Source organism: Mya arenaria, chromosome 17, assembly GCF_026914265.1.
Source record: "Mya arenaria isolate MELC-2E11 chromosome 17, ASM2691426v1".
NCBI classification, from domain to species: Eukaryota; Metazoa; Mollusca; class Bivalvia; order Myida; family Myidae; genus Mya; species Mya arenaria.
In genome coordinates, this window is record NC_069138.1 from 49,850,499 (window position 1) to 49,875,161 (window position 24,663).

A 24,663-nucleotide genomic window follows, 5' to 3' on the forward strand; every position below is an offset into this window, starting at 1 on the left:
TTATTCACTTTTGCTGGGTACAAATAGCGTTTAGGTATCAGGGATGCTTAGTGTGTTTTAACCATAGAGTGGCAAAGATTAAATGGCTGTTTAGATTGACTGAACTAAGTCGTGGGGCAACAATTTACTAAATTCATTGTTGTTATCTTTTTAATGCTCTGTGATAAATATTATTTGCTTATGAATTAATGAAATATACATCAACAATGCAAACATACATCTGGGTGATAAAATTAGAATTTAAATCTGATCAAGGATGCCAATAATATCCGATTTGCATTGAGATGGTAACACACTGCTGGTAACACACTGCTTAGTCCGGAAATAGTCAGGGCTGGTACTGTTTTGCAGGTATGACTGTCCAGGTAGTTTCCCTCATAAAATTGCATTGCTTTAAATGGTGAGTTTAACCTTCATTTTTCAATTATAAATAAAAGTAACACAATTGACTTTTATAATCATTTATTCAAATCACAATCATTCTATAAATATTAGTCATCTAAATTAGAGTTTTGAAGAATAAGCCAGAATTTTCTTAGTCCAGTGTTTGAAAATACAAATAATAATCAACAATCCCTGCTTTATAAAATCCCGAATTTGAGCAAGCCCAGAAATCATTTTACCAGTGCAATGTTTGCTGGCTTATACTAATTTCGACCACTAAAATATGTTTGTTATCATAACCTCCACCCACCACAACATACTGAAGTTTGTACATCTCTAATACACAAACAACTACATGTATATAAAGCTACTAATCAAACAGGGACTAAAACTGCAAACTGGCAGTCAATGCTGCAATGCCTACTTTAAAATGCATTTGAAAATAAAACTGTGAACTTTCTTTAAAGAATGGCCCTTATGTCTATTGAACTTTTTCAGAGTAGAAGGTTAATAATTTCAGAGTAGAAGGTCAATAATTTTTATTTACTGCTTAAGCATGAAACACAACTGAACAAAAATTAACCTTAAATCCCAAAAGAAAAGCACAAATGAAGCAAACTATTTGCTTTAAAATGTGAATAAAAGACCTTGCTTTAAAACAAAATGTAAATAAAACCAACTACCTAAATTGCTTATAAACAGAATGTAAATGAAATCAACTACCTAGATTGCTTATAAACAGAATGTAAATGAAATCAACTACCTAGATTGCTTATAAACAGAATATAAATGAAATGAACAGTTTGCTTTAAAATAAAAATAACAATCCAAACACAGTACGCATTCAAATGAAAAATAAATGGACTTTTTTTATTTAAAATCAAACTCCTTAAAAGCAGAAAAATAAAAACACATACAAAGTTTAAATCACTCTCAAACAGGCTCAGATACACAAACATTACACTCATAAACATTAGCTAGTACACAACAGATAAGTTAGTGATTAACAACAAAAACACCAAGTTCTGCACATCAATACACCATTGAAAACTCACAAACTACACGATACATCTTTAAATACAGACTAACAATAACTATAACATTTCAATATACTTAATAAGAAAAGCTTTACTGGTACATAATCATAATTTTTTTTATTCACTTCATGGATAACATTTACGGTAGCACATGAAAACAGATATACAATTTTTTTTTAACAATATCAAGTCCCTCTTTGTTTCTTTCTATGGACCTTACTGTCTTTTGAAAAATACATGATCATTTCCATGTAATAAAATCAACCCTATTGTATATAATCTTAGGGCTATTCCAGTAAAACATATAACCCACCGGGGGATGGCAATAATTTACATAGTACAAAGGGGGTGTCTTTTTCGCTAATTTGGACCCCAAAAGGGTAAATTTGCTTTTTTAGCTGTGGCATAATTTAGAAGTGCCTTCCCCCAGGGGTTACCGGGTATATTATGTTCCCCCATGGGTTACCGGGTATATTATGTTCCCCCATGGGTTACCGGGTATATTATGTTCACCCAGGGGTTACCGGGTATATTATGTTCCCCCATGGGTTACCGGGTATATTATGTTCCCCCATGGGTTACCGGGTATATTATGTTCCCCCATGGGTTACCGGGTATATTATGTTCCCCCAGGGGTTACCGGGTATATTATGTTCCCCCAGGGGTTACCGGGTATATTATGTTCCCCCAGGGTTTACCGGGTATATTATGTTCCCCCATGGGTTACCGGGTATATTATGTTCCCCCAGGGGTTACCGGGTATATTATGTTTAAACGGAATAGCCCTCATTATACTTTCGGATCAAATAAACATATGTAATTCAGATATAGATCATTTATGTTATGAAACTATACATTGTAACATAGCATCTTTTTTAATCATCGTTGCATCGCATGTACTTTTTTAACTTTGACATAATATATATTTATGTAGAGAAATCTCCTCCATAACCTGTGTCAATCCATTCAAAATAGTTTAAAATGTTTTGAATACCAATTTGGACATTCATATATAATTATAAACTACATGTACACACATGTATGGTTACATTCAAAATCATTCCATAGGAAAAAAATCACTTCTGATTATAAGTTACCAGGAACATGTTCCGTCAAGAACTCTAGAAGCTATTTTGTAGGAAGGATTTTAAACAGTGCAGGGGACATATTCATAAACATTCTTAAGTCCTTTCTTTGCTTAAGTTTCAAAACTTAAGTCTTAAGATTTTTAAAGTTATATTGAAAACAAAAGTATACAAGTTTTCAACATAAAAGTTTGTATATTTGATATCCATCAAAACAAAGTACTTCAAATATTATAAGGGTATTAAACAGTATGACCAGCGAGATACATTAGTGAATTTGACAGAAGATAGGAAATAACTCAAGATGTCTTATGAATATCCGCCTCGTACCACCATTGTAAATATTTCCTAGGTTTGAAATCACACCTAGGAAACCTGATGAGATTCTCCCATGATAATCATAAAAAAGTTTTAATGCCCCCATGAGATTATTAATCAAAATTTGACTGAGATTAAAAAAGTTTCCATACACGAGAATTCTCCTCCAAGTTTGGTATGATAAATTATAAACATCTACATGTATCAAAATTAGAAATGGTGCGGTAAGTCTTAAAATATTTAACATGAATCATTTTAAATGTATATAATTATGATCGCTGTAAGAACAATTTGAAGTAATGTAAATTCATACCTTTATCATTAAAAGTCATGATTGTCATATAGTTAGAAGAAATAAAATTTGTAAATTGAACACATTTGAAGAAAAATGCTGTTCTTCCCTTTTACAATACATTTTAAGTTTAAATGATATTTTTTCCACCGATAAATGGAGATATGTTTTAATGTATTTACCCTTTTTTATATAATAGCCTTTAAAAAAAGGTACACAAAACAGGTAAATTGTAAGTAATGGCAATGGTTATGAATACTAGAAAGCTGTCAAATATTATATGTGGCACAAATGGCCAATATAATGCACAGAACAAGTACTGGAGATTTCTTTTATTGAACAATTGTTTTATATTCCCTAATCATGATTATATCCGGTAGCAAAAAAATAAAACAACACTAACATTAAATGTTAAAAAATTGCAGATGAAATTAATTGATATTTTAATGGAGTCCTGTCATATTACCGAGGTAGAAACAAAAAAACATTTTTTTACTCACCTAATTTAAGCAACTACAGAATGTAAGCCATACCTGGCGCTAGTTTGTGCTTTGTGTAAAAATTCAAAATTTGCTGTGCAGAGTACAATTTACAAAAAAACTTTCCTAGCAGAAATAAACCAGATCTTATTCTCTTTAAAAAATATATGAAATGTCCTTGATTGCAATTATATTTGGTAAATCATGAACTTGATATCGTATATTACTATTGCACATAGTAAACTTTGATGTGGAGAAAAGCGTCAATTAAACCACCAGCTAACACAGGAGTTTAAAAAGTCCTTGTACAAGGGACATGAAATATCAGTCAAGTAAAATGATGAAATAATAGTGAAGCAAAATTAAAGATTCATTTCATACCCTTGCCAAATAACACAAAATGATCATTTATATGTTTGAAATGGAATTTAACACTTTTATGAACTATCAACTACTCATCTTAACAATTCCTTAAGAAAACAGCTTTCACTAATTTTTAAAACCAAAATAAGAGCCGGTAATCAAAACACAATTATTTCCAATTACATTTATAAAAGGAAATCGTTCATTGTTGTTACTCAATTAAAATCAAAATGATGGGGTAATAGAAACTTGAAATACTCATTTATAATGTGAGATACCCAATATTTTTCAAAAGTGTGGAGTAATACTCAAATACATAGGAAAATTTATACATAGGAAAATTTATCTGTAACTCTGCACATATATCTGCGCACAATGTTCAGTAAATGGCTTTGGATCATGGCAACAATATCATGCTTAAACTGCACAAACTAGGACATAACAAATCATAGGGGGTAAAAAGAACTCAACTAAACTTCTATGTCACTTGTAACTTCATGGCAGTACCCCCTAAAAATACAGGAAGAAGTGTTCCTTCTTCACAAGTTTACAACTATCTAAATGGCTTATTACCAGTTATGCACAGGTAACATAATTCTCTATATATATATCTATAAACACACAACACATGTTGAGAAGGTTCATCAGCAAATCGGAATGAGGCTTTACAGTTAAAGCCAGGCAAGTAGATCAGAAAACCTCAAAAAGAGTTCTGCAAGCAGATATCAATACCTCTTAGCTCAATCAAGGGGGATAATGCAACAAATGTATAAAGAGTTACGGGTCTTGCCACACAGATGCATAATGTCATAGTGAAAATTAGTACCAAGTTTCCTACTTAGGTCTTTTTGCATGATACCTCAAATGACGGTCAATGAGTCACTACTGACCAGTCATCAGCTGTCAATCAAATAATCAGTGAGTCAGTGGTCACTTATAATTACGATTAAATTTGGTAAAAAAGAACAAAATAACATGACGTTTGTTTGGTGACCGGTCAATTGCTAACTTCAGCTTCCAGGTTTTCCTCAGAAAAGCAGATCAAACTTTTATAAGATGAATGCAAGATGAACATGAAAAACAAGTCAAGCCAAATCCAAACCATTACTGTTAATAGATATGACCTTAAAGCTGCACTCTCACAGATTGACTGTTTTGACAACATTTCTATTTCTTGTCTTCGAATGAGCCAATTTTTGCGTTTACAAATGTCTTGAAACCAATGATTCAAGACTGCTGACAGAAGATAGGTTATTTACTTTTGCAAAATTGATGTTTAATGGCTAAAAGATTACAAATGCATTAATAATAATAAAATTTTGGGCAGTTTTCCAAACAATTGAGATCTGTTCTATTTTGAGTTATCTTATATGACTGATTTGATGGCATTAATTGATTTTCATTGATTGCAAAATCAGCTGATTCTGAAAAAAAATCAAAACTGTCAATCTGTGAGAGTGCAGCTTTAATACTCTGTCTTGCTCTGATTTGCTTGCCCGCCTTGAACAGCGGTTATTAATAAATAATATTAATAAATACATCATCACATGTTCACATGATTCATAGTATGAGAGCTAACTACACCAAACCTGTGGTGAATTAAACCATCACAGACTATTTACAGATCAAGAAATAAAAGTGACAATGGTCTTTCAGTTTCTTGATTGAATGTCACTTAGAACCTAAATGCTTTTTTCCTCGAGATAAACATGCATAAGTAATAACATGTTTGTTCTATTTGATCTATAACATAGATTTATATGACATATGTGTGATAATATAAGTGCAGAAATAATCATAATTTGTACTTTGTGTTAGTGTTCAGTTTGACAACAAACATGGAAGATTACAATGTCTTCATTCTAAATCACAGTTTTAAAATGAAGCACAATTACAGCTTTGTTAAACATATTTTCTCACCGCTTGGAATAAAATACCTACGGTAAGATATTGCTCACTGTAAATTATATACAATTATGTACTTATTAATTGTGAAATATGCTGTCATATTGACCAAAAAATCCTTCATGACCGAGGTGATAGCAGAGGTCAATAATGATTTTGTGGTTAATGCAAACTGCATAATTTACAGCTAACAAGTAAATAGCTGTTTTATTACATGATACTGCATGATATATTATGACACCATGTGCTAAACTGTAGCCAGTCTTAACAGACTGTCAATATGGCATTTTTGAAGTGATTTTTTCAGTGTTATTATGATAAACTGTTTCAAGTCTATAAAAAGACAGATCAATATTGCATTTTATTGTCTGTGAAAATAGCTTTTCCTCCAATCATGAAAGGTTTATTTATAGATCATGTAATAAAACAATTACTCCAGAAGGTGCTGATCATAATTTTCGGTCCTAGGCAGCAGTACACTTATTATGTGGTTATGAACAAAAATCCAAAGGACACAAACATAATTACACAACAAAAAAAATCCAAAATCTTAAAGGAGATCAGAACAACACTAAAACAATAATCATAAACTGTGAGTTTTAAAAAATAAACTTTTAATTAAATGAACTGGTCAGTCAAAGAAATAATCAGAATGAATCAGGGTATTAGAGTTTGAAACATAAAATAGGTATTTCTTTTGAAAATAGCAAATTTCAAAAATGAAAAGAAACCTACTTTGAAACAAATAGAGGCGGTTGAAATTTAATTTAATGAATGAAAAAAATGATTCAAAAACAATTTGAGCATTTTCAAAAAGGACTAAAATCACTTACAAATTAAATAAAAGATTTTCATTAACAATTAAATGCTGATAAAAGACTTCAAGGGAAAGGTATTATTGATGTATGGTGCCGCCTTAGCTTCAATCGAAGACGGCTTTTCCAGTTTTGCGATATGGAACATGATTTCTTTTTTACATGAAGATGGCTTTGGCAAGGTCTCTTCTTCTGGCCCTATTTCCATCTCCATCTGACATCTGTAGATATTTCTGCCTAACGCAGTTGCCTTCATCATGGCAAAAATCTGCAAATAAATACATGTTTTGTGTAAATTAAGTCATTAAATTCAATTTAATGCTGAAAAAAATGACTGGGGACCAGGTACCTGCCAAAACCTATCCATCCATGCCCTAATTCTCAGTAGGTTTTAGTCATGGATTTCAGTACAATATGTGTTAAAGATGAGAGACACACCATGCTCTATTGGATATATCATTAAATTTGTATTTTTATCCCATAGAAAGATTGAACATACTCTGACCGAAAACTGTAGATCAAGTATCCAGTTATCTCCCTTTATAAGTATTCCTTATTAAGGCTTTGACTACTCAACCCAGCAAGGATTACTATATTCACATAGAGTCCTATCTACAAAGGTTATCTTTCATTGCATATCACTTTAGTTTCACTATTTAAGGAAATTTAACGTATACATATAAAAAGGACTTCAAACAGGTGTTCCCCTGTGAAAATTATTACTCAATCATGCAATTTTTCTATACATTTCGGACGATGGTTCCCCAGTGTGTGAATTTAATGGTAGTCTGATCGTCAATGTTTACCTCGACATTGTTTACTGACTTCAGGATAATTTCTCATTGGTACAGATAATTTCTAAAGCAGTGATCGCCCTTAATAAGCAATAATGTACTGCTTGAAATTAGTTATTTTGATGTAAATCATACTAAGACTGTCAATACTGTTTCTGATATAGGGAAATATTGAATAGTTGATTTTTTTGAAATAAGCTTTGATTATGTAATTACAACAAGAGCTGTCACACAGACAGCGCGCTTGACTATTCCGCCGCTTTTCAGTGTAAGGATTGAAAAGTTTTGGTGAAACATGCATGGATCACTTTTAGATTAGATTTCAATGCAATACGTGATGTGCGGAGATATTAACATAAATGTGGTTACATGCAACATTTTAACAAGAATATATATATATATATATACTTGCATTTCTAACTAAATAATATACGATATTTATGTACAGTTTTCATATCTTTCCTTGTCTTTAACCATCTAAAATACTCAAAGATGCCCCATGTTTTTTTGTAAACTGATTGGCTACGGAAATCTGGCTCTGGCTACAGAAATCTCAAAGTTTGAAAATATTTAAAATGATATTTAGTTTGATAGGATTGAGCAACTTATCCATACCTTGAGGTATCAAGCACCTCCATATCAGTTTATTCTCTCTTCTCAAACCCTTCCTCTGGGACACACATCATCAGTTTCTGTAGAGCTAATGTGGCTTTATCTGGAAATAACAACACAGAATTTACACTCATATATCCGACTCATATAGAACCAGACATCAAAATTGTGATTTACTTAAACAATATTTACTGTATTCAACAATAGCCCTTTTTAGTATCATTGATAGATCTTTTGAACAAGTATGAATACTTTATGTTTATATTATTTGAAGATTTTCATGAAAAAGCCACAATGCTTTATGTTCCATGTATAATTTGCTAGATGCTTTTCAACAAGCCAGAATATATAAACAACAAAACAAACTCCAGACAAGCTAAATAGCAAATGCTTATTTTGAAGTATCAAACCAAAGCCCATAATATTTCCATGAAGTTCACAAAAGATTACTAAAGATTCACATTTTGACAAATTGAGGGGCTCAACTCTAGAGTAGATAATACAATCTGGCTGTTGATCAAGCTCAATCAAGACATATCTTTACAAATTGTAACAAAGTTCGGGAAAGATTGAGTAAGAAAATTCAGTGAATAGACCAAAGGTACTGGGTTTTTTTTAACAACTCAAGGGCCATAGTTCTGGAGTTAATAGTGTGACCGGATTGCTGATAAAAGACAGTATGCCAATAATCGTAAAAACCAAGTTTAGTAAAGATTGTATAACAAATACATAAGTGTATAACTGCAAACAGCAACACAAGCAACTTTCTGGCAAAGAACATTGGCAGGGGCCGTATTCAAGAAGCAGGTTGAACTTAAAAAAAATAAAAAATAAGAAACTAGGCGTTTTGATTGGCCTGTATATTTAGCTGACCAATAGGCTGCATGAAATCCATGAGGCATGTCTAAGGATAAGGATAAGATCAATATGGAAAACTGGCCCGGGGCTTGTTCCCTAAACTCAACTAGAAACTTATTCATTACCTATAAACTGTAGAATGGACTTTGGTTTGTTTTCCCAGTAGACAAACACGAAGTAGACCGGTATTCCCGTGGAGATAATTAAACATCCAAACCCTGGAAAACAGATAGAAAGGAACATTAACTTAATTTAGCATTGTAGACAATTCAACAGTTTACATCATTCACAACAATCGTTGAAATTAGCAAATCTCTGCATGTCTGTCACAAGTAAAATTGCTGTCAGGATTATTTAATGGAGGCATAATCAGGCTCAGCTTCAAAGATATGTCAGGTATCTTCTAATTACTGAGTAAAGGCAGTACAACAAAGTTTGACCAAAATTCTTGAGCATAAATTGTTTCAGTATCTTATTTAGTGGTCAACATTTTCTTTTGACAAATGAAAAGGATGTATTTCTAAAGATGTCAAATACATTTATTTCAGTATATCAGTAGAATGCATGTATCAATGCAAAATTCATACCAAAACCCAAAAACTGTTCAGTTGATCTTGTTAAAACGACCATAAATTTGTTTTGAAAAATTGGGTCATTGTGAAAAATGATAACACTGAACTCATCTAAGAACAGTAAAGAATATTTAATACTTTGCTGTCACTGATATTGACTAAGAAAAGGATGACATGGTAATTTCATTTTTAAAGTCGAATGCTAAACTTTGATCATTGGTCAATAAATTGCCAGGGGTCATCCTCATTGCCATAATTGACATGAACTATATAGAGTATAGATTAACAAGTCTGTCATCCTTAAAGACAAAACAATTCATACACTCAATAAGCATTACTGTACACATCACAGAAAGATTGTCTGCATTAAATTGAAGCATACTGATACTGAAAAAAAGTATTTGTTTACATCTTCAGCAACACACAGCTGTTATTAAGCTTTGAACAGAGCAAAAACCTCAACAAAAAGCAACAACTTTGCCCACGTCACACTACAGAATGAGCCATGCCTGACGTAGTCATATCAATCCTGTTCAAATAAACATATGTGTCAGAGCTTTAAATAATGAGAATTGAGTAATATATTATTATTTACAACAATTCATGTTTGTTTTATTGACATGCCACAGGAAACAGCTTGCATGTAAATGTGGCTGGCAGTAATAAAGCTAAAACATCCAGCGCATATAGATTTTAAGCAGAATCAACTGGATATAATGTCAATGGCTTGTCAAAGTATTCTCATTATTATTCATCCACAAATTTCATTTTGTGCACACCAGTGTTTTCATGTTACTCAATTCAACGTAAGAAAACTGATGATCTGGCTACTTTTGACTACTAATTGATTATAACAGCAATGCTTAAAACTCATTCAAATGTCAGTAGATCATAATAAATAGTTTTTAAATTTTATTTGCAAGCTAATGTTTCGATTTTTAAAATACAAACATGTAGCTATGCATTTATATATATCATGAGTGACCTAATCTATCATGCCTTAATATTATGACTGGCCTTATTTCAGGACCAGTATGTATAGAACTTCTCACAATAGTTGTTAATGAACTTAAGTAATGGAATAACAGTTTTTGCTTGGTTAATCAGTTATACGCAATTCATAGTTACAATTATGTAAGTTGTTATTGTTTTAAAAAAGAAAAACAGTATGTTATTTGTTTAACTGATTTTTGTACAGGGATATCCCATTTAAACATACAATCCATCCTAGGACGTCATTTTCACCATCACCCTTTAGGTTATTCAACTTAAAAGAAACATAAATGCTCCTCAGGAACCCCTCCTTATATAATTTCTATATTTTGCCTTCATGGGCGATTGTATGTTGAAATGATAAAACCTTTATTCCTCCAGGTCACAAATGCATATATTATCCATGAAAATCAAAAAACACACACGACATTTTTCATGCATTTTGTTAAATAAAATTTATAAAACAAAACCTATTTCCCCAAAAATGTCTTCAAATTAAGTCAATTCCGCATGAGAATCAAAACATTACATGGGTTGATAACCAGAATGTATCATATGCCTAAATGCATGCGAGGAAATACTTTTATGTTTAATACAGGCAGACAATTATATGTTGTTTTTTGTAGTTATTTATGATGTATCAAAAATGTCGCACACAATTCTTTTGTACATTCATAACCTTAAAAATTGTTTTGAGAACATTAAACAAGAAATTCATCTGGATAAATTGTTTGAAGTTGGGAAAACAAGTAAAGTGCAACTGGCACGTCTCAATTGTTTCACGCCAATGCAAGCATCTTTCTATGTAAATAAGTCTGAATACGCATGTAAGCAATATTGCTGATGAAAGAATCCAAGGCTGTTCCAAATGAGTCTATATTTGATTTAAAATCCCTTATAAATGATTGATTTTATTATGGGAAACATATTTTATTTAAATTGTTGGAGAAAATGTTCCCTTAATACTATAGAACTATATTTAATTTACCTGTTTCTGTAGGACTAGAGTACATAGGTAGAAATACGAGGATCATGGACATCACTACATATATGATTGGCCAGATAATAGCAACCTGCAATACACATACAGTCATGTGGTTACCATAGAAACGTATTACAAAAGCAACCTGCAGTACACATACAGTCATGTGGTTACCATAGAAACATATTACAAAAGCAACCTGCAGTACACATACAGTCACACTGTTACCATAGAAACATTTTTAAGTAATTTATAGAACAAGAAAATGATTGAGAGGATGCCAACACATGTCTATTGTTTTTTTTCAGTCAAAAATGGGCATAAATAAAAACATTCTTCAAGAGTTATTGGCCAAATGCTTCACATGTGTGTGAATTTTCTTTAACAATGTATGCATCAAGTTTCACGTTAATGTGTTGAACTTTTTTATTACTTATTGCCAAGGTTAACAATTTTACACACCAACAACACCACACCAAGGTTTTCACATTACTCTTGCGTTGTCGGTTTTCGTAAACATAAAAGGTGAAAAAGGTTAAAATGTTCTAATTCACATTAGAAATATTGATGTTTAACAAAAACCAGTACGAAAGCATGCTTTATTGTAACTAAATCTTTACAAACTCGTACTCAAAATCTCAATCCATTTATCAACTATGCATACAAGGAATTTAAGTCTAGTCAACATGAACGCATGTCAAATGTTCATGGGTGCAAGCGGACCACTGCATTACTTTTCTGTACTTGGTTTGAAAAACTGTACTATGACATTCTTACAGTCAATTTGTGTCAAGTGGCATCCACTTTTAGTCTCATTAATTGTTCTCTTCTAAGATAAGCAGGAAATAGAACAATATCAAAATTGCATGTCAGCAAAATTATCATGTTATATTAAAATTCATCATCCAACATCATTAGAAGGGTGCTTTACATTTTAGAACGGAAATAAATCCAATGTTTTGTAAGTTGTTGAAAAATTATCTCTTTTTTTTCAACTAATACTCTGTCCCTGGGTGGTCACTCTTTATTAGGCATTTGCCTCTAAGGTACAATAACATAAGAACAGACACCCAATGGCAAGCCAGTTAAAATTCCTATGATCAATATGTGAAGCTCACCTTGATTGGTCTATCCATATTTGGGCGTTTCCATCTGAAGTACAATAGCACAGTAACAGACAGACCAATGGCAAGCCAGTTTACAAAGCTCACATAGTTGATGAGGGCATACATGTTGGATGAGGTCAGGTAGACTAGAGATAGCAGACCCTGAAAGGCAGGAAAATGTTATAAATACATGTACAATTGACAAAACATGGTAAGGTGATAAGTTTATAACCATTCATGAGTAATTTATATAAGTTAAAAGCTAATATTGACATCTTTGGCTTTATATCAGGGAATGGAATAGAAGTATCTACCATGGCCAAGAGTGTTAGATAGGTTCATCCCAACTCGAGTGTAGGGTGTTTTGTGGAAACAAGGTTTACTGAGTTTCCGCTGAACACCTTGTGCGATGGTTAGGATGAACCTGTCTCATACAAGCAGCTATGGTATATGTTTTTTTCTCCCACCTCAGGTAAAGAAAATAAAGTAAAAAAAATAAAATTCGCAGGAACTCTTGAGCGTAGTGGAATAATGTGTGTATAGATATGTGATAATTAGTGATTGTAACGGATATGCCCGCAGTGATTCAGATTATGTAAATCAAAATCAAATCACTCTTTAAAAAGTTCTGAGTAAAACATTATTTCTGGAATGGAGCATGAACAAAATTTATGGTGCCATTTGAAGCGAAAAATAATCAATTTGGTTTTTAAATATTGCCACCAGACAAGGTTTTCATGATGCTACATACAATGGTTTTCAACAAATTTTTTGATCTACTGATCTGAGGTGGGAGAAATAAAGGTCAGAATGTAAATAGATAAATACACTGAAATGTGCTTATATTCATTGTTGAACCACTGGTGTGTGGCAATTAGAACAGTGCTTATAAATAATGCAGCTTTTATATGAACACTGTATAATGTGTCTGCTTGTGATGTGATATTTAATAGTCTTCGCTGGCTGAACATACCTCATTAATTCTGAGCATTTCACTACATGACAGAGGCACAATACACTTTATAGATGCACAAAAGAAAGAGATTAATTTCAATGCATTATTATCTTTCATTAATTTGACTTAAATGACTTCAATGATAAAAAAAAAAGAATATGATTTGTGTACAGATAAAAAAGTAATTGCCTTTGGGGGCACTTTAGGCACCTAATCGGGGTCAAAGCGATTTTGTACCCTTTAGAGGGCCCTTGCGACTTCAAATTTGAAGCGAAGTGGAGTGCCAAAGTAGCTATCACGTACCTATCAACAAAAACAATTTAATATGTTTTTTTAGTCCCTGCAGCCATGTGATCTGCGGAAAACAAATCACATCCCTGAATATTAAGAGGTTTTCAGATTAAAGCTACATTGGATAAATGACCCAGTTAGAGCGCCAAAATATTGCCTTTCTTTTGTACATCCACCATAAACCTATATTCTGCCACTATAAATGGTAGTTTTAAATAGGGATGGAAGCGAATATCCGAGTATCCGGATATCACGCAAGTATTCGGATACCAAAATGGGTATTCGAATATTCGTTAAGAATTAAAATTTCAATGAAATAGCTTAGCAGAGACATAGCAATTGTTATAAAACTTTTCAGATGAAATATTTCAGGTGATCAACAGTGTCTGTCGCGAAGCGGGTATGTGTCACAAATCGTCTGCTAAGGACTAATTGGGTGTTTGCACAAGGCGTGATATTGTGTCCTTGTGCAGCACCCTGTGAATTTCTATGACCTTGTTTACAATGACAAGTGTTGTTTTATGATCTCAGATGTGCTTAATTGACACTAATTGGCACTAGTTGATATTAAACGGATTGATCATTAATCCATGTTTAGTTTATTGATAAATAAAAAAGTACACGCATGTAAATAAAGAAAAATCAGATTGTCTTTTTGTCTTATGTTTTCCGCAATTATATCCTTCATTACAAAACACCGCAGAAATTGTAGGTATTGCATTAAATCAAACAATGTAATGAAATAAAATTACAATCGACTATCAAATAATCAAAGCGTCATTTAACATGAAACCTGCTGATAAATAACAAACTCGAAAGCACGTGGCAGTAACCAAGCAACCACCTCGGCCGAAGTGACTATCAAATTCGCGAAGTGTTTATGTGGTATTCATCATGAGTTTAATGACGTAAAATGAGTTGTTTAGCTTTGATTATAACATTATAAATTATTAAGACTGAGAAAGAATGAATGAAAAAGTGATATTGCCATATGATGATTTATAAATTAAGTGGACAATTATGTCAAATAACAGGTTGGTGACATATAATAGGAAATTTACTTATTATGAAAACAATTTGATACGAGTATCCGGATAGTATTCGAATACTTGATACGAATATCCGGATACCGATTTGGTATCCGGTTTCCATCCCTAGTTTTAAAGGATGAAAATACCTTAACTTGTTGATAAATAAGCCAAGAGTTACCATGAATAGACATGCAGGCATGGGTGTGAGCCTCGTGATTTGAACCATAGAGAGGATCTGAGGCATATGTCCCTCTCTTGCTCCAACATAGAACAACCTGCAATACAGATACATGCAGTAAGACTGGTGCTCACGGCTGCCAAAAGTTTAATGATAAAATGTGAGAACATGATTTATTCAACAATATAAAAGGGCTATCTACTATGAGTGAGTGAGTGAGTGAGTGAGTGAGTGAGTGAGTGAGTGAGTGAGTGAGTGAGTGAGTGAGTGAGTGAGTGAGTGAGTGAGTGAGTGAGTGAGTGCGTGCGTGCGTGAGTGAGTGCGTGAGTGCGTGAGTGAGTGAGTCGAATCGAGTCGAGTCGAGTCGAGTGGGCAAAGCGAGAGTATATTAAATCTGTCCAAACACACTGATTTTTTTAAATGGGTTCTTAAATCAAACACAATTCTTACAGCACGCAGGAGAGTGAAACAGAAGCCATATTTCTTCAAATGAGAACTTAAATAAAACAAGAGTGCCACTGGAGCAGTGTTAGTTTACCTTCAATCAAACACAGTGTATAACTACATGATTGAAGTTAGAGATATGGACCAATACAGAGTTTCATGCAAACACCAATACCAAGGCTATCACAGTGTCATTATCTTTTAAACAAACTATCAAAAGCATCGTTTATTGAATGTCAGGGAATGTTGAGTTTCGTACCTGGATGAGGTGAAGAGGATACCATTCACGCCTCCAAACGTGGAGAGTGACACAAAGATGGGCATGATCACCCATGCCACATTATACAGACGCTTGGAAAACATCTGAAACACACACATCACCAATTAGTATCATACAGAAGCTGTATGATGTAAGCAAAGTCATATAGGAGAACATCTTTCACAAAACTTCACTGGTCCCCTGCCTAGGGACCTAGCGAGGACTTTTTTCTTGTCAACGTTATGCAACAATGACAATTTATCATTATGTTACAGCGCATCTAAGGTGTTGAGAGCCTTACCCCTCTGGCGTCCTACCAGTATTTGTTATCATGCATCTTTTGATAACATGATTGCTCGCTGATGGTAGGGACATGCAGTTATGTACATATCACTTCTGGTGACCAGATTGAAGTATGACTATTGTTGAAAAAGTTTTGTCAACTTAAAATGTCTCAAAACTTAGTAAAATAAAGAATAATCTACACACCACGGCAACTGCAGCTCCACTGAGAACCTCTACTCGACTCACGGTGGTAAAGTATGCCACGTTCGCGAAAGTGTACACTAGGGTTACCAGGCTGATTGAGATCCATATCGCCTTCGGGCAGTTTCTGGAATGAAATGAACCGGTGCTAACACTATATCTGAGTTCTCAATAAGAACCAATCGTCGGCCAAAATGTACCTTTCAAATGTACAGTGTAGAATTAGTCCGAAAAGAGATATATCATAATATCTAACTGTACAGCTTCCAAATAACACGATGTCAATAAGTAATTGAAGAACTTTTTCCTACAGAAATGCCTTAAAAAAGATTGTAAATGTTTTGGGTAGGGTTACATCTTGATCTTAAAACAGGTAGGGCTGGGTATGAATTTCTTAAATAATTTTATTTTATTTTACTTTATGTTAAAAAAAAAAATGAGTGTTATGTTGTCAATCTAAACTTATGTTTAAATATGTAATTAATGACAATACCCTGATTATATTGTCTTTTTTTTTGAAAAACTTTTCTTTTCATTTTATTTCAACAGAATGACTAAAAAGGGGGAGCAGCCTCAACCAAAAGTTGTTTTTTAGGCCTGATCCAGATGTCATCATAATGTCTGAAGAAATATTTTGCCAAGAATAATGAGAGATGCTCCGAATTTATTGTATTGGTCTTATTACTATGCGTACCTAGTTTCATGAGACCATCTTTAACAGTCTATGTTTTCGCTATGTCCAACATGTTAAACAATTGTGTTAAACAGTTGACATAAGCTTTGATTCCCAGGGAACTATTTGTGCATATTGAAATACTTTGAACTTATGAAATGAAAATATCATAAAAGGAAATGAAATATCAATGATGGATAATTTGAGAGTTTTACAAATGTTCACTGTTTAGTTTTCATTTCATCTCAACATTGTTTATATGCAAGCAAGATAATACCACAATTCACCAAGTGAACTTAACAGATGTGGCTTCTTAAGATATGTCAATTTTTCACTTTTTCTTATAATTTCAGAAATATCACCAGCTGTTGTGAATATGACATGACACTTCACTGTGAAACTTAAATTTTCAGTTTCTTAACCATTTTTTAACATAAACTTTGGTTTGAACGTGATAAACTAGCATTTATCTTTTAACTGGACCATATAAATTATAACTCATATAAATACCAAAAATCATTGTTTCTAAGTAATAGTGATTGTTTAATTTTTACTTTACTAAGGGTGATATAAAAGCTCATATAGATACAGCAAAAATAAATATTAACTGTCTTAGGCCACACCAAATTGATATTTCGTTCCGCGGATTTACCGCTCCTATTTTTTATTTATTTTGTGCGCCCGCACCTCCATTTTGATCGCCCAGCAGATTTTTTTTCAGGTAATTTATTAAAAGGCTAAAAATAATCAAGTTTACGCTAGTTTTCGTGTTTTTGTAAAGGGAAATTACCGATGCGTAGTGTTTTTATACTGTATATCGATCGGTTTAGCATGGGTTTCAATAAATTCAATCAAAATGGCGGCTTCCGGTATAAACAATGTGGCTCGAAGTTTGGAAATTAAATCTTATTTTTGACAATAAATATGTTTTGAGCATGCTTGAAGTCATTGTTGATCGTCTAATGCACTAAAGGATCATTATTTAAAGCAATCATTATGCAATAAAGCATGTGTATCTGAGACTGGTAGCGATTATATTGCGTAATTAGTGACTCGTTTTGAATGGAAATCGGAATGATCAACTTAGTACTATTTTATTCAAGTCATAAGACAAGGGACCAAAATTTTACCTCGTTACGACGATGCTGAAAATGACAGGTCAACTTAACTGGAACATGAGTCATTGTTTGGTCCAAAATGATATATCAAGGTCATTTTTGATCAAATTCTGACAAAACAAGTTTTGAACAAATATCTTTTCACAAATAGCGATATAAACACTGGTCTGGATATACCTCAACATAAGTAAGCCTAAGTTTATCACCTTATATTTTGTTTTTATTTGCAGCATAATCCGGGATTGTAATGCACTTGTCAATTGTAACCACTGCCCCGCCCACCCCTCGCCCTTGTTCCATGGGTATACCGGGGACAGCAGAGGCAATGGGCTGTGTTTTTACCTTTCAGGTGGCCCCACAGTGCCTAGTGAATGTGGTTTTGTCTTCATATTGAAAATAGTCGGGAATGGGCCTCACATAGGTAATTGGGGTTGCGAGGCCATTTGGCAGGGATTTTACCAGCAGTGTGTCCCTGCAGGTCGGGTATTTTACCCGGGTTTCGAGAGACTGGAAGTCAAAGTCCCCGCTGTTCCAGGCTTAAGGGGGGGGGGGGGGGGGGGTATACAATTGGCTGGTGCATAGAAACATCTAAATAACCAAAAAAAGTACTCAGAAAAATACCCTTGTTCTTTTTGTTTTAATAAGCACATGTTATTGCATTTCCTGTGATAATAAAAACAAAATTTAGTCTTTGTTATATGGAGTCTAATGTTTGATGATGCCTGTGTAAGTGATCATTTTTTACAAATCCAAAATCAATCCCAAGTTATGTCTAAATACAGTTGAATATGATGTTAAACTGATTCAGGTAGATTTATATGTCGTTTCAAACTTTTTACTAAAAGCAGGGTTATTTATTATTATGAATGATCGTCATATTAAAGTACATTTTAATTATATAAGAAATTAGATTTATCCATATAATGTTTGTACTAAACACGGATGAATAAATAGTATGTATTTTGACATTTTCCCAATGTCTATTAGAGGTTCAGTTCAAGATGGCATTAAAATGGGTTTAAGGGCAATTATTTTGAACAATTTTTCTTATTTATATTGAATATAAGGAAAAATATATTTTTCGCTCTTTGCTCGCTTTGGTTTTTATGAAAACTGACAAAAAATTATTTATTTTTTTCGCTTGCTCGCTCTAATTTTTTTTTGCAAAAATCCGAGGAACTAAACATTAATTTGGTGTGGCCTTAGTGTTAATGCCTATTTCTTTCTACTATCCACTTAATCCAACCAATGAACGATTAATAGGGCCATTTCACCAAGGATGGTTTTGGTCCCAAGAGTACCGGATCCCTTTTTTAGTCGATCAGCCCTATTTTTGCAAAACAAGTCGGGAACCTGCGTGCACTAACGTGCACTAACCTATACCTTTGGGGTAAGATCTGGCACTATCACATTAGTCCCCCGAGGGTCAGGTACCTAGAAAGTGATCGGCTACTGTTTTTAAACAAGTTGAAAAACAGTAGCTGATCAAAAACCGTCGGCCCGTGGTCGCCTTGGTCGTCTGAGGGTCCTCTGAAGGTCCACTTGTCTCGCCGGCCTTCTGGAGCTTTCGTTTAGCCTCTGCCTCTCTCTTCCGAGGGTCGTGCGTAGTGTCGTCGGAGTGTACGCACCAGACCATCACCAGATCCTCCGTGAATCGTCCATTGCCGTAGTTCATTGGTCGGGACACAATCGGCTTAAAAAATGGGGACAATTGGAGGCGATTCAGGACGACAATCTCGCCGATCAAAAAAATACATAATTGGGGATAATCTGGTACAGATCGAGACGACTGGAAAAAAAACAATCCTTGGTGAAATTTGGGTATAAGATAAATGGAACCTGATTAGTCCTTTTTGTTACAAAGCTTTAAAAATGATTAACTCAAAATCTGTCAGCAATCTCCCATTCAGGGGTGGGGTTAGGGGGGGGGGGCATTATAGCTTAAACACTTAACTACATTTTGGCCACCCCTTCGTCCAGTTTCAAATTGGTTTCAACCAGCTAAAGCCAAACAGTGCACTTTTCATTCATCGGATATCTTCAGGGTCACAACCCAAACTACATGTTCAATGCTTAAAATCAGCTGATTTCAAGGTTTTTGGGCTAAATATGGAATTGATAAATAATGAGCTAGATTTATCACAGGTATTGGACTGACAGTCAGACATTTTATTCTTGCTCGTAATCCATAGAATATATTCAAATCTTTTCGATTACAATTATTATGCAATTAATCCCCGAATAATCAAAAACGTGCAGCTTAGTGTTTATCTTTGAAAAGTGAAATTTATGAGCTAAATGCAAACACAGAAAATCTTGGTAATTAAAAATTGAAACGAAATCAAGATTTTCGATCAACAAAATCAGGATATAATCAAATGGCAAATGTTTTTTTTCTTTAGAGAACTTTTTTTAATACATCAGATCAAAACTGAAGTTGTTTGGGTTTGGGTTTTCTTGCCAAGCTTTAAAGGAATAATTCATATCAGTATTCCGTCAGACTACAGAATCCATACTCAGTCTCTTTCATCATGTATTTTAGGAAGATTTATTTCCAAATGAGGCATTGTGCAAGAATTTGAAGAACTAACAATTTCCCACATGACAAATAAACTGCTGTTACAATAAGATCAACTTGAGTATTTCTGTCTAAATGTCATCCTAAAAGAATCTTTGCTCTCTAGTTGAAATATTTATGATGCTCTTAATGCATTAGCATATTTTTTTACCATAAAGACAGAGTGAATGAGATGGTTTTGTTTTCACACCGAAAGTACAGGGGAATTGGCCTAAACAGGGATGTACCAGGGATGTACCCAGTCCCCAGTTTGTCCCTGCAGGTTGGAGATTTTACCCGGGATTCGCTGGACTGAAAGTCATTAAGACCTGGGGGGCTGAGGTTACAATTATAGAGGCTCAAATCAATTATAACAGATATTGGTGATAACGTTTAACCTCCATAATCTTTTTATAACATAAATCTTTAAGAAATGATATTTTGAAGTTAAAGAGCATATTGAAATGCACCAGTCAAATGTAACCACAGCCCCCCTCCCATGGTCTGGGGAATAGTGGGGACTATGACTTTTGGCCCTGAGCCAAGCCCGGGTAAAATCCCCGTCCTGCGAGGACCAACTGCTGGTAAAATCCCGGCCAAATACCCCTGTACCCCAGGGACCCTATGTAAGGCTCATTCCCTGCTACTTGGTGCGAAGACAAAACCACTGCATGGCACTGCGGGGCCACCTGGAAGGTAAAAACATGGCCCATTTCCCAGACAATCCCCAGTATACTCCCGGACCTGGGGGGGGGGGGGGGGGGGGGGGGGGGGGGGAGAACCATTATCTTTCTACAAATATAAGCAAACAACTTCAATGAACATGTTTGTGGTCTTCAATTATAAGGCAAACTAGAGAATTGTAATTCAATCTAGATGTGGAAGGTGTTACTTGTTTAACAGGCTTGCACTAAGCCCTTAAATTACTCATTTTGCAGGATCAAAGGCTCACTGTTTGGACTTAATAATTCCCTGTGAGACTCACAAAAAAGTGTTGTTTTTTTATGAGATTTCTTTTGAAACTTATTGCAACTAAATATTGATAGAAGTTTAATTTCTTAAGTCACTACTTTTTTAACAGCCCTCAACACTCCTTTCAGGCAGTTGAATATGGTATTGCATCATTGTAAACAAAATTCAATAGCATATGAATTACCTTACAGTAAACAGTGATATTGCATCATTATAAACAGAATTCAATAGCAATGATGCTCACAGTTAACAATCGATCAGCAAAGTACATTCTGATGCAACAGGTTATTGTGGGCATTAAGCGAGATAGGAACCCATTCACTGGTTTAAATAATCAAGACGAAAACAAATTCATTCACAATACAAGAGAATGAAGGAAAATGTTAAAAATTAAAGCCGGATTATCTTTGGATATTGTGTCACAGAGTTATAAAACAGTTCATTATTTTAAATATCAAAAAATTGATTATTTATATTTTTCTCAAATTGATTGAATGAGGATTTCACTGCAAGTCCACATGAGGAAATCATAGTTGCTAATTACTATATATTGTTATGGTCTAGTACTAATTCATAGTCTTTGAAGTAGAAGTTACAGAAGTCTGCTAGTCTTGTTCTTAATTACTGGACATACTGTATCTTCCATAATTAATTGAATGAAACTTGGTAAGCAGTTGCGCTACTTATATCAAAGCATATAACATGAAGGTGTGAATTAGATTCTTATGAGTTCTGGTCTGAAGGTAAAGACAATAGAAGGTTACATTAGGGGTTTGTATGAATGAAGTTTGATAAGCTATTTTGTATGGTTGGTTATAATTATATATGGGTGTGGCCTAATGAGAAATTGTATGTTGTATTGTAAGTTTTATCCAGGTCTTGTTAGGGAGTGGATAGACAAGGTTAAGAGACCTCTCACAACTTAGCGAGTGTATTATATATGAATAAAATAAGGAGAATGTATTTGGAGCTACGTGTTAATAAGCCATAGTTTGGGGACGAGAACCTCGCCCGGTGACAATTGGTTAAAAGGCAAAAAAGTAAAAATGGTTTGGTTAGGGTAATATCCTTTTCACAAACAGGTAGGGTACTGGTAGGCATTTTTTTCATTTATTTATTTAATAAGGCTTAAAATAAGAACGTTATTGTCATCATCGGAGAATGGTGTTAAAGTATTTTGCTTCTGTTTAAAGCTCTAAAGGTTAAAACTACATATTACAAACAGTCACACTTAAAAAGATAAAAAAAACAAGAGGCCCAAAAGGGCCTATGCTCTACTGGCATGGCTTTTGTGGTCATATCAATCCAGAGCATGTATGTATGGGTAAAAGGCAACAGACATATACTTTGTTTTGTGTTTGGGTTACCTGAAAACGTAGCACGTTCAACATCTGAGCCCAGAAAGTATTGTAAGCAGATTAGTTGCATGAACTATTTTAATATGTGCCAAGTAAAAGTCATCTGACAAAAAAAAAATGCTTTCAAAGCTGTACTCATAGTAAAAATTTCTGTAGTTTTAAGTTAAAAAAAGTTGGTCAAAAGGTCAAAGTGAAGGGCATCCTAGGACAACATTGATCAATTTGAACAAACATTGACAATCAATTGTGCTGAGATGGATGCAAGAACACACAAAAAGATTTTCAAACCTTTCCAGATTTATGTTTACCAAACCTGTGAACCCTGGGTGTGGCCAGTAATGACACCAGGTGCATAACTTAAACATTCACAACCAATTTTGTTAAGATGAATGTGCAAACTACAGAACTAAAGCTAAAAAATGGCCTTTGGGCTTTCAACAAGAACAAGGCAGAGTAATTCACAAAATCAACTGCAGAAGCAAAAAGCAAATTGTCTCTCAAAATCCTAGACTTGCAAATTGTCTCCCTTAATTCTAGACTTGAATTTACATGTACATGTAAACTTGGCTAAAAATAGAATTCGCTCATGCAGACCTGGCTAAAAATAGACAGCATTTCTTTAAAACTTTCATGGCCCATAATCTAGGCATTTATGGGCGGAACTGGCTGGTTTTCGACAGGAACCGAGCTCTAATGGATATCTATATACTCAGGGTTCGAATTTAGACTTGCATACTCGCAAAATGCGAGCGATATTTGCAAATTGCGAGTGACTTTTATTCAAGCTCGCAAAATTCTGCGAGTGGCTTTTTCTACAGTACGGAGTCACGCTCTAGTAAGTTTTCAAAAATAGAACAATTACGGGAAAGGCCAAGTTTTATCTGGAATCTTTCCGGGATGCTCAAAGTGAATACAAATGACGTAATCACCTAGCTCGATCTTTGGCTAAATTTAGCGCCTTTGTCGACTATAATATATGTAAACCCCATCAACCTTTTAATATACTGTATCCGCCCAACTGTCAAAAAGAATCGACTTCGATATATTTTATAGTCCAAAGCGTCCACGCTACATTTACTGTTGCTTTTATTTATTTTAAATTTATAATGTTATTGTTTTTAATACTTATAGACTTAATGAAATCTGTAGCGTGCTCGCCCAATGGGTATTACCCGATGGCGAGGGTAAATAAGCTCATCAACAAGTTCCAGTAGTCAGCGTTCGACACTAACGGGAGTCCGGTAGTCCGAGACTCCTAAAATTCGGCTCGGACTACCGGATTTTCCGTCTAGGCAGTCCATCGGACTCCTTCATTTCAAAATCCAATTGTACACAAATCGTATCCGAAGGTTAAAAGTATCCGAAAGCTCGTATGGTTATTTTGTGACTCGTCAAATCGTTATCATTTAGACGCTCTTTAAAGTGACGTCATAGACTGGTATTCATGTATCTTTTAAAGTTTGTAATATGGTAACTAAATCGATAAAACGCGTCAAACAGTGTTTACAAAAAATATTCCTCGTTGATTTTAGATGTAAACAATGTTAATGTCAACGGTAAAATGGATTTCGCCACCGGCAGCGAAAATAAAAGAACTGAAAAAGAAAAAATGGCAAATTTTGACCAATTCAAGGGCCATAATCCTGAAGAGCCTGGCTGGTTATAGAACTTTGCCAAGAATATATACCAACAAACATTTATAGTAGCAAGTTTGGTGAAATTCGGATAAAAACTGTTCAAGTTTGA

General features: G+C 34.0%; 1 protein-coding gene across 1 annotated transcript in view; it reads right to left on the reverse strand.

Annotated features, from left to right (window-relative positions):
- Positions 1 to 445: 445 nt before the first annotated feature.
- The window catches only part of LOC128223765 (large neutral amino acids transporter small subunit 2-like), a 43,122-nt gene continuing 18,904 nt past the window's right edge, over positions 446 to 24,663 (reverse strand). The window contains exons 5-12 of the mRNA XM_052933134.1: positions 16,243 to 16,366; positions 15,754 to 15,857; positions 15,051 to 15,147; positions 12,608 to 12,757; positions 11,496 to 11,580; positions 9,068 to 9,160; positions 8,088 to 8,187; positions 446 to 6,946 (exon numbers count right to left, since the gene is read on the reverse strand). Coding sequence (XP_052789094.1) covers positions 8,117 to 8,187; positions 9,068 to 9,160; positions 11,496 to 11,580; positions 12,608 to 12,757; positions 15,051 to 15,147; positions 15,754 to 15,857; positions 16,243 to 16,366 — 724 coding nt within the window. The 3' untranslated portion in view covers positions 446 to 6,946; positions 8,088 to 8,116. The remainder of the gene's footprint in view (positions 6,947 to 8,087; positions 8,188 to 9,067; positions 9,161 to 11,495; positions 11,581 to 12,607; positions 12,758 to 15,050; positions 15,148 to 15,753; positions 15,858 to 16,242; positions 16,367 to 24,663) is intronic.